Consider the following 12,390-nt stretch of genomic DNA (forward strand, 5'->3'; position numbering starts at 1 on the left):
TGATGACTCACCTATCTGCGGTCGTCGTTGTCTATGATTTTTCAAATATCGAACGCCGAGCCAACAGTAGTATATTGGACGTCCCATTTGTATGATAATTCTAGTTCTATCATCGCATTTGTTTGGCTTAGAGAGAACGAGAGTCAAATAATATTATATGGAGTTGGGTCGACTAAAGTAAGATGAATTTATACCGTGTCGCAAACAACATAATATTTCGAATATATTTTTTTTTTAACTCTGTTCAAAATCACAAAATATATTTATTTGCTGACTGGTTTCGTAAAGGCATAAATTAAAATTAACACTAAATATTATTTTATCATCATCATTCCCTATCCGCACCCAATGGTGCATAGGGCACTGCATTTGTACACCAATCGCAGAATATCTTGATCATTTTGTTGCATGAAGGTAAGATGATCAGTCTTACGGTTTAGGTGCCAGTCCAGGAAATACAAAATATTAAAATATAAAACATATTTTTAAATAAATTTTTCATGTCAACCATGTCGGGAATCAGGAAAAAAAAACAAGTTAGAATATTTATTGCATTATTTGCAAACATTATGTGTTAAGTGTTTATTTTTTTTATTTTTTTCACCACAAGCCCAATCATAGTGGTGGCACAGAACACATATGATTGAAAAAAAAACACATTTTAATTTTAATGTTCTCACTGGGGATCGAACCCGGAACCTTCAGTTCGTGAGTCAAGCGTCTTAACCACCACACCACGGAGTCCGCCAATTCGTTTTTGATTGTTATTGTTTAGGTTACTGGGAAATCCTTGGCCTAGATTTTTAAATACTCCAGGCGTAAGTGATCACAATTGATAGGTTCGATAAACACTTAAGAGATTAGTAATGAAAATTCTGATACATCGTATAACAATTATGTTAGAGAGTTCAATGCAACCATAATAGCAAGAAAGTGGGAGTGACTAGAAAGGCAAACCCCGAATGAATAGAGCCGGCCGCTTCGCGCCGCTCGCAACTTAAACATATATATAATGTACTAACACATTACTGTATTAGTTCTTATACACTAACTTATAAAGTGTGGACATTTAGAGTTACCATTTCTTAAGTAGGTATTTGAAATGAACGATAATTTTTCATTATTAAACATTTTCAGCAAACTACTGTTATTTAAATCTTTAATTTGGTTATTGATTATTGGAAGATTATTAAGGAAGTGTCAGCTTCTTGAATTTCTATTTTTTTTATAATTACATAATTTAAAACTTTTATTGCAAATACAAGAGTAGTCTGAAAAGTAATGCGAATGTAATTTTAGTACTTATACGTACTACTAAAAACAACAAATCAATTTTTTCATTAAATTAATTTGTTGTTTTTTTTTTACAATAAGAAGTAAAGAGATAATAAAAGGATAATTACTTAGCAATAAAATACATATTTACAGTAAAAATAGTAAATAAAAAATCCCACAAAGGCACGGCTTGTTCCTAGGTATGCAAGAAATATTTGTGATTTTTTGCTCCTATTATAAATACAGGTGTTTTATTTTTGTTTAATATAAGAAAAAAAAATACGCTGTAAAATATTATAAGGTACTTTTTTATTTCATAGTAATTAAAAAAGGAAATAATAAATATAAAATAAAAAAAATAACATTAAAGTACAATTCTTAAGCTACTAAATAATATATTTATTTTTACCCAAAGTCTATTCATTATAACAAGAATTTTCTAATTATCAAAAAGTCCAAAAAAAGTTTTTTAAAAAATGTACGTACATATACGCGTATAGTAAATTGACGTTTATTAGATTCATTTGTACCTATTTAAATTTGATAATATTTATAGTTTTTCTTGTGTAAAACTCCAAAATTAATGATTTTAGTAAAAATATAAATAAAAACGCCTCAGTTAATACGTTATTTCAAAAAAAAAATATTGGCGATTTTATAATTTATCTAAATATTTCAATTTTGGTGACTATTTTCAACGAGTTGTAAATAACTCACTATTAAAAATGGAAATCAAGTTGGGGTAGAGTGGGGTTTGAACCTCGGACCTCTGATCCATGAGTCCGCAACACTAGCCACAACCCACGTGACCATAACCCGATTAAAATAATATGGTGAAACTTAACAAAAGAGATTTTAATGATAATTTTATCACAATCATTATTTAAATTTAGCGAGTACTCTCAGGTAAAAATCCTGCCGAAGGAAATTGAATGGAGATTAGTCGGTCTCATGGAGTAATGGTTATTGCGTTTGCCAGGCATTAAATAAATAAATATTTGTAAAACAATAAATGTCGATTCACCGTATTGTATTAATTCATGCCGTGTAGATTTTTGCCGTGGTGTGAAATGGGCCAATCATGCGATATTACGTAGTGGGCTCGTGGTTTGCACGTGCACAGCGCCAGCGGTCCCATTCTCCGTGAATGTACAGTTGTTACCGTTAACACATTTTAACTTTGTTGGACCAACACGTAATAAGTTTTTTCATTCCGTCACTAAAAAATATTTCCACTTTTCTAAAATCCAGGACTTGATAGCTGCGCTATCGTCCGAGGTGTAACAATTACCCTTGAGGTCTCTCTTGAGTAGAGGAAAAAAATATAAATCGCATGGCGCAAGATTGGAGGAGAAGTAAGGCGGTAAGGAGGGTGTGGAATCGGTTCAAACTTCAGGTTTTGCAGAGTCTCTTCAGTTGCGCGCGAGGTATGTGGACGAGCGTTGTCATGTTGCAAGATCATTGTAGAACTGAACTGATTTCATCATAATCTAATCTAAACTGATATAAACTGATTGAAACTGAGTTTAACATAAATAAACTGAACTTACCCTCTGGGCTTTTCTCTTGTCAGCTCTTTGGTTCTGGTGGTAGATTCTAGAGAAGTTGCTGACGATGACAGGAACGGGGAGGGCGATGACAAGCACTCCGCTGAGTGAGCATACGCCACCCACTATCTTCCCGGCAATGGTGCCAGGAACCATATCTCCGTACCTAAAAAAAAGAGATAAATTAATTGATTGAAATTAACTTATGAAAATAATTTTAATTACTTTTCTTTTTTAATTTTAATTTTAATTACAGAAAAAAAAATGCATTCAAATACAATTCAATACATGCAGTATAATAATGTTTGGATAATTTATATACAACCATTTTTGTGAAAATCAACTCAAGGGCGATGTACAATAAATAAATATCTCAGCACGTCTTGCAGCTACAGAGCGCATGGACGGTTGAGATTCTAGTTCCTCGTCTCCAATTATGATATATAACAATTATGATATAAAGGAGCTAGGTAACATATTCTTGCAGCTACAGAGCGTTTGGACAATAAGAAATCTAGCCCCTATTTACATTTTTTTTTATTTTTATATTTGACAGTGAAGTTTAGAGTTTAAGTTATATTTAAAAAAACGAAATAAAAAGCAAATTTATATATTTGGAAGTAAGATAATAACAAGTCTCGCAGCTACTGAGCGCATGGACGGTTGACATTCTAGACCCCATTTACTAAATTTAGATATTTGATAGTTGATAACATTTACATAATATGATAAAAATAATATGATAGCCAACATTATAAAGAGTCTTGCAGCTACAAAACGCAACGACGAATGGAATTTCAACAACATAAGAATGATTTAAAAAAGTTAACAATAACAACAAGTCTTGCAGCTACTGAGCGCATGGACGGTTGAAATTCTAGACCCCATTTACTAAATTTAGATATTTGGTAGTTGATAACATTTACATAATATGATAAAAATAATATGATAACTAGCATTATAAAGAGTCTTGCAGCTACAAAACGCAACGACGAATGGAATTTCAACAACATAAGAATGATTTAAAAAAGTTAACAATAACAACAATTCTTGCAGCTACTGAGCGCATGGACGGTTGAAATTCTAGACCCCATTTACTAAATTTAGATATTTGATAGTTGATAACATTTACATAATATGATAAAAATAATATGATAGCTAACATTATAAAAAGTCTTGCAGCTACAAAACGCAACGACGAATGGAATTTCAACAACATAAGAATGATTTTAAAAAGTTAACAATAAAAAATAATTAAAAAAACACAATATGTAAATAGTATATTTTAATGTTACTATTACGTAAAAGAAAAAAAAAATTATTGTGTACCATGATACATAGGAGAAAAACAGAGTCTAAAAACTCATTGTACAAGGGATTAAAACTTTACAACGAGTAACCCGAAGACAGAAATCGTTGAAATATATATATTTTTTTTTTTCAATAATATGTTCTTTAGATTTTTTGCCAAAAAATTGTTACGTTTTAAACGCTTAAATTAGTCCTTAATATGTTACGAACTAATAAAATAAAGCATAAATAATAAAATGATAGGAAGTAAAGTCTCATAATAATGTCCATTCTTTCGCTTAATAAAATTGTATCTTTGACAATATATTAAGAAAGTATGCGATGCCAGACAATTATAATGAATAGATATTTGAACATTGTTTTTCTGTCACTCTCTCATAAATACCTCCTCGATACTGGGCGAAAAAGAACTGCACGTATGGCTAACTTAAATCGACGTTTCGCTGTGCTGTTTTTCACACCCCAAAACTGAACCGATGGGGATACTTGTTTTAAGAAAAAGTCTCGGAATGAAATTTTCTGTCTTGGTACTAAAAGTAGTAAAAACAATGCAACAGTTATTCTTCCGAAACAGCTGAAACAACTAAAAAAACAGCTTTGGTAATTGTGAAACTGTACGCTGCTTTAAACTGTTTAAATGTAATACGTACATGTAAAACCGTACGTCCACATATCCTGATTAGATTTTTTGTTACAAGTAAGTCAAATTTATTTTTTTGAAACTGTTTCAACTGTTGCTTGTAGCAAATTTTTTGCCAACACTGCTCTAAACTGCTATTAAGAAACCGTTATACGAAACAGTTTAATTTGTGAAACAGTAGCTGTTGATCCTACTTATTTCAAATAACTAAAACGCTCATCTCTTTTTGAAACCTTTTCCGGTTTTCAAAATTATTTATCCTATTTGTACACACTTTTAATCATCCTTAATTTATTATGACATCTGCTAAGAAAGGTAGTTCGGATGATTGGCCTCAAGAGGGAAGACTACGCGTACGGAGAAATGGGGTCAATGTTCAAAATCTCAAGTCTACAAAAACATAGAAATAACATTACCTCTACATTCAAATTTAATTTTTCTAAATGGCTTAGTAATTAATGTACCATCGTTAATAGGAACAAGTGGCATTCAATGTTCCGATCCGCCAGTTGCGAAATAATAATGTGCTGTTCCTTGATCAGCACAGTACAAACTATGGATTTCATACATCAATGTCCCGATTGTGTCGCATTGTAAACTCAAGACAGGATCTAGACTTTTTAAGAGTTGGTCTTCTTAGATTTAAACATTCACTACGGTAGACCAGATCTTGTCTTCTGGTATTAATATTTTTTTGTCCTAGCTTTAATTTTCTTTTGTTGTATATAATTTCAATTGTACCTGTATGTATTATAAAAAAATATAACTACCGTTGCTAAATAGTCTGAATAAGTCCGTAAATAAATAAATAACAAAAATTATCAAGATATGTTTTATAATCAATATTTTCAGTTTGTCCAATTTTTTGTAGACAAGGACTAGATTCAACTCCCTGGGGAGTTGATAATATTAACATATTACAACAGAGATGAAGAACATTTAAGAGAAGATAATATAGAAGTCTAGGCATCAACAGGGCTTATGACCTGTCATTGTCTGGTTTAAGTGGCCACTTTACACACTGTGTAAAATTCACCATTCTGCCCATATTTGAACATCTTTATTCCTTCAATTATTTCATCTGTTGATGTTTGTGAAGTTAAAGAGAGAAGTTAAAGTTTGTGAAGTTAAATAAAGGTTTTAGCTTTTTAGCGGCCTTCGTGGTGTAGTGCTCAAGACGCTTGACGCACGGAAGGTTCCGGGTTCGATTCCCGGTGAGAACACAAAAATTAAAATGTGATTTGTCACAAGCCTGGTTGTTCTGTAATGTAATTCACCACTGTAATTGGGCCTCCTGGCCTGTTGTGTTGCAAAAAAATGAAAATGAAATGAAAATTACCTTCTCTGAAATGTTCTTCATCTCTGTTGTAATATGTTAATATGTTTTATCAGATTAAGAATTATTAATGTAATTTTAAAGAAACCCTCAACATTCGATACGATTAATGTTCATACAATAGACATTATTTACAAAATAAATTATATTTTACAAATTTACGAAGAAAAAAAAAAATACGAATTTGATATTTATTTATTTATTTTACACAAACAAACAGTCGACAATGATATAAAAACATAAAAAAGATACGGTTTAAAGACAGACCAGCGAAGTTTCTAAATAAAAATTATACATATTAAATAGTGATTTGACAAATGGATGGGTTTATGTGTATTTGTATGAGAGTAAGTGCTCAGGTGTGTGTACGTGTGAGCATCATTAAATAGCAAGTAGGATCGTATCGCAGCCAGAAATAAATAAATCACTCTGATACTAAAATAAAATCTAAATTCCTAAATTCCACATAAGTCATGGTTAAAATAGTTTTGTTTTTAAAAGAATAAAAAAATATAATAATCTCCCCAATGAACTAAAAAAGAATACATGACTTAATAAATTCAAAGTAAATTTATTGAACCCCAGTAAAACTGCATTCTATTTTAATGAGTATTACTGTATTATTATTTTCTCTTTTGTATAATTTTATACATATTATTTTTTCTCTTGTAAATTCTAAATAGTATGATTTCAAATTACTAAATTACTTTTACAGTGTAAGTCACTCTCCAAGCAGCTAGGTAGTTTTTTTTTTAAGATACAGTTATAACATTTATAAAATATCTCAAAATAGATTGTGATATATATTAAAAACATCAATCATTTTATGTAACTATATTAATTAATAACAAAACAATTATAAGCTAAAACAATACTCACTTATAGATTCAAAAGCTACTCTTACTCTAATGAAAGACATAACCTCCACGATACATCACATACAAATAATACAATCACTAGATCCTCAACACATAGACAACTTAAACAAATACAAACTAAAACCACTTTCGAACAAAGGGATTTTGAGTATTATTCAATTAAAATCTATAACCTACTCCCACTATCTATTAAAACAATTAGTAACGAGAAAATGTTTAAAAAGGCTATAAAAAAATGGATAGTGGAGTTAGGTAGAAGTAAAATGGATTGTCTCATTCGCCCATACCAATATTGAATCAAATGCTCCACAAGTGTATAGCTTATGTTAGGTTTTTGTTATTTTAATTGTGTGTTTTGTAATATAAATAATATAGATGTACAAATTACAACAGGGATGAAGAATACCTTAAATAAGGGAATATGGAAGTCAAAGCATTTACAGGGCTTATGACCTGTCATTGGCTGGTTTAAGTGGCCACTTTACACACTGTGTAACATTCACCATTTTGCCTATGTTTGAACATCGATATTTCTTCAATTCTTCCATCTGTTGATTTACGTGAAGTCAAAGAGCTGAAACCTTTATTGTTGTGAAGAGATTCATCTGACTGAATTATTTCACATACTAGGCAACGCCTGAAAACAATTTTTAAATTTTTAAACTTCTTCTTGGACCAGTTGGTTGGGGTGAAATCCAGTCTTTTGTCTATGAACATTTGGACAAACTCAAATATTGTAATATAGATGTACATAAATACCTTGTTTTTTAAACTGTTTAAATATTTGTTAATTATCTTCGTTTTTTTAAGTTAGTCTTCTTTGTTTATTCTCAAATGTAATTTAAAAAAAGTATATTGTTAAGTGTCCTCGGCACGGGAAACCCTAGTGAGGTCACATTATTTTTATTATTAATTATAGTTTGTAAGCAAAAAATATGAATAAATAAATAATAATATTAATGCTACGGTTCGTACCTACACCAAAGCAGAGCCCTATGCACCATTAGATGCCAAAGGAGAATGATGATAATAATGGTCTCCGTTATATTTAATTATCAAAATGAACCGTTCACCGCACAATCTTTGACAACATAGACTTGTTACGACCGCCTTTGTTAATTTAATTTCTTTTTAATATTAATAGATTCGCTAATATTAATAATGTCATAGGGAGAATATTTCTCGTAAATCTTATTATAACTGTCAGGCTCGGTACAAAGTATTATAATAGAAGAGAGAGGAGATATATGGTGACATCCCTCTGATTAATGACTGAGAACCGAGTTTCTCAGACGGTCGCGCGCGAACGAAAAAGGGCCATGAATATTTTGAGTTTGTCTATATTTCGTCGCTTTAGTTCGTATGTGTCCAACAGACCATTTTATTCAAATTCAAATTTAAATATAGAATCAGATAAATGTAATTGTCCTATTATAGATGTTGTAAATAATCATAAATATTTAGGATTAATTATTGATTCTAAATTTAGCTGGGGTGTTCATATTGATGGAATCTACGACAGATTAAGGTACTGGCTTAAGGTGATTTATGAAATTAAAATCATACTACTTTTCAAAACGTTAACATACATATATACCTCGCTCATTGAATCCATTATATCTTACGGATTGCGTGTCTGGGGTCTCACCTTCCAGTCTCATCTGCGTAAAATTTATGATATTCAGGTGAGACTGTTGAGGGGGATCGTACCGGATAGCATAATCCGTGAGGCGAAACATATGAGCGAAGGTGTAATTTTAAATTCTGTAATGTCCTGCCGGTAAAACAACTTTGTGACTACAAATTGATTGTAGATAACTTTGTTGATCCGGAATATAAAAAAGAGTTTCCCACACTCACAACACTAGATAAAAAACTAAGGGCTCCCTGTCTGTTCCCCGAATTGCAAATTACTTCGGAGAGCGAACATTAAATTGCGTTGTTCCAAGATTGTTCAATGATCTCCCACAAACCATCATTAACATGAAAAATCTTCAAATGAAAAAAAAAGAACTGAAGAAATATCTTTTAGATACTTTATAGTGCCTGTTTATAAATAAATCTGTAAAATATAAATAAAATAAATGTAATATAAACCTGTCATAAAAAAAAAAAATGTGTCCCACCGAAAAGTCTTTAGACTTAGTGGGTAACAAATTATAATATGTTTTTTTTTAATTATAAAAATAAACGCTGCTCTGCAGCACTGAAACTGAAACGAGTCTACATGAGTTCTGAGATTTAAAAAAAATGTTTAAGGGGTATTTTAATGCTTACATGCCTTCACATTCTATCACTTCTTCACAATATTTTAAATAATCCTGCAGATTTTTTACTATTACTAACGATCATACCACCTTGCCTTAGCTAATCGGCGCAGGATAACGAGATATTGCCCACTTTTTTGGTTTTGCTTTGGGCAATTGTAAATCACACACTGATGAAACGTAAAGATTGAAATGTCAAATGTCACTTAGTATATAGTTTAGAAAAAACGTTTTTGAACCAGCTAATAGCAAGCAAGCCGATGTTCGGGCAGGACAACGTCTATCGGGTCCGCTAGTATAGCTAGAATAACTATATTTTTACCGAGGCTGATATTTTTCATGACGATTAATGTAAATGTAAATCAAAAGTTAGAGAAATATTGTGAGAAGCAGATATTTAATTAATTTTATTAGTATATACACCTTTTTCATTTCTTTTATTTTACATTTGTTATATTTAACATATTTTGAATTATTACCTTAAGTGTTAATTTTTTTTTGGTGTGTGCATAGATGTTCTACACCAATATCCTCTTTCACAATAGTAGCTGCTCGGTTGTAGAATAATCTACCCACTAATGTTAGAGATGCCCCTTCTTTATTTACATTTAAGCCAAGATTAAATTTTACTATCTTAATATTAAAATTGTTCCTTTATCGTTCTTCTTTCCTTCCCATCTCCTCTCCTCTCTTCATAGTATGGTGTTATTTTTTTTTAAATATATTTTTATTTTGTTAATCTTTGTTGTTAATTTTTGTATAAAATTGTATAAAGATTCAATATGTCCGTGTATTTATAATTTTCTCAAACTGAACGGTTTGGGTAGGTAGGAAGAAATTGCCTTAAGGCAATATTCCCGCCCTTATACGTCTATAATATATTGTACATGTATAATATACATTTATATTATAAAGTGTCAAATAAAATAAAATAAATATTTTAACGAATTTGTCTTAAGTTGTGATCATTATTTATTACATAAAAATATTTCGTAAAAAAAACTTTTAAGGTTTATTTCTGTATTTAGAAATTGTAAGAAAATCGATCAATTCAGGATCCATTAAAAATAATTTATGTTTGTAGACGTTTAAATGCAAACTTTTTTGATACCAAAAAAACAACATTCTCCAAATTTTTCAATGTATGCATTCAAGTCGAACCATGAAAAATCGATGAAAAACACATAAATGCTTCTTCCCTTTTCTCCTCTTAACATTCTGAAGGTATTATTATTTATTTACCTTGACGACGTAAATAAGAAAATTTTGAAAAAATTGCACGTATATCTGTTAAGCCATTTTCGACTTTTTGCGAGACTAATAACGGCGATTTATTTATTTATAAATGTGTATATTTAATCCAAATTTATTTGCTCAATAATTTTGGACGCTTTGAGAATCGGTGTAGTTACCGATCACGTACCAATCTCCCACCCCTAATGTAAACAAACCAGGGGGGTATAACCCATACCGGAAACCAGTAGCCACCGCATTTATAATATTTTTAATATATTTGTAGGCATTTAAACGTTGGTTTGGGTATAAGGAGCAAATGGATAGCAAAAACATTTATTAAAACTTAACGATAGGAGAAACATTATAGACTTTTTAAATTTATTCAAAATTGTAAATTCAATATGGGATTGCCTTGAACTATTATCTCTCATCAACTGGGTGCCTGGAAGAATGACTAGACAGGTGCCACCGTTTTGTAGCAACAATTCACGGACATTGTATACTTGTAATGCCGTATTAAACAGACTTCATGAACTCGGCAATAGTTATTCCGTATCTGATATTTTTAGTGTAGGGTATTGTTCCAATAGAACTAACCTTTTGACATTTTTCAAAGATGGTGAATGGTAATTATATTTATTTATTCATGCATTTCATAATATATACAATTTTTTGTTCATTTCCAGCTGTATGAAACAGTACTTTTGATTTTCTTGTTGTATTACTGTAGAATGTTTTATTGTTTAAACTTTCTACTGAATATGCTGTATAATTTGTAGGTTAATTTTTTTTATATAAATCTTGTATAATCTTTTATAAGTCTTGGGTATAAGGAAATTTATGTTTTTTTTTTTAAATAAAAATTTAAGTCAAAAATGTTAGTATTATAAATGTTTGTAAAAGGCAGATTTGCCGTTTATGTTAATAAAATAATTTTAAAAAAATAAATAAAAGAACGTCCAAAAAAATTCATGAATGCATAATTGCATAACACGAAGGCGGAAAAAAACATGGCATAGCGAAATTCTACAAGTGCTTGCTGATGGATATTTCAAAAGTCAAAAAAATCAGCGTGCGTGCATTATTTGATGCCTTTATTTAAATTACTTTTTTAATTCTACTTTTTTTCTAATTTATTAAATTATGTAAAAAATAAAAATAATCGTTTCGTCTTTTTGTGAATCACTAGATGTTGTTTTTGCACCAGATGGACGTCATCCTGCTCTAGATATAAGTATGTGTAGTTTGGGAACAAAAAATGGTGAATCGGTGAAGTTTTTCAGTAATTTTAACTCTTGAGTGGCTGTGATGTCACACTAGTCGACATAGGACACAAGACTTGATATATCTATCTTATTTTTGTAAATGATTAATTCGTATTTTTTGTAACCTTCAAACGGACATTTTCACACCCGATATAGAAAATAAAATTTGTATAACTATGCTAAATGTTAATACAAAAAATATTTATCCTTGCTACGTGAAGAATGAATATCTGCTAATTCAGCAACACATCGATACAGATACCTTATACAAGAAAGAGGACGAAGATTTAAGTCATAACAAGGAAGACAGAGACGCTGTTCTGCGGCGGGTGTTGTTTAAAACAGATTCAGTCTTCAGTTGGTTGATGACAGATATGGGGGACGCACGCGCGTAACATAGCGGCGTATTTGTGATTTTAAATTTATTTTGCTATAACAGGGCTAAATTATACGTTTTTGAAAAATAATTATTAAAATATTTTTTTTTCTTCAAATGTCTGAACTTTAGAATATTCCGTCTTTAACTAGTGGTAACACGATGTAACATCACCGCCCGCAAAGGGATTATTTACCACAGTATTTTAAGAGTTAACAAAGCAAACTATTTGACAGTTTGTGATTCTCTTCCAAATGCT

The 12,390-nt window shown here is 30.6% G+C and overlaps 1 protein-coding gene across 2 annotated transcripts in view; it reads right to left on the bottom strand.

The window, feature by feature from the left end:
* Window positions 1-12,390, bottom strand: part of Shal (Potassium voltage-gated channel protein Shal) — a 160,168-nt gene that overhangs the window by 59,621 nt on the left and 88,157 nt on the right. For both annotated transcript variants that reach the window (XM_088234520.1, XM_088234519.1), the window contains exon 2: window positions 2,826-2,988. In XM_088234520.1, the coding sequence (XP_088090646.1) occupies window positions 2,826-2,988 (163 nt within the window). The remainder of the gene's footprint in view (window positions 1-2,825; window positions 2,989-12,390) is intronic.

The sequence above is a fragment of the Micrasema longulum genome, unplaced genomic scaffold (assembly GCF_059751315.1).
Source record: "Micrasema longulum isolate JH-2025_06_02 unplaced genomic scaffold, ASM5975131v1 h1tg001252l, whole genome shotgun sequence".
In the NCBI taxonomy this organism is placed as follows: Eukaryota; Metazoa; Arthropoda; class Insecta; order Trichoptera; family Brachycentridae; genus Micrasema; species Micrasema longulum.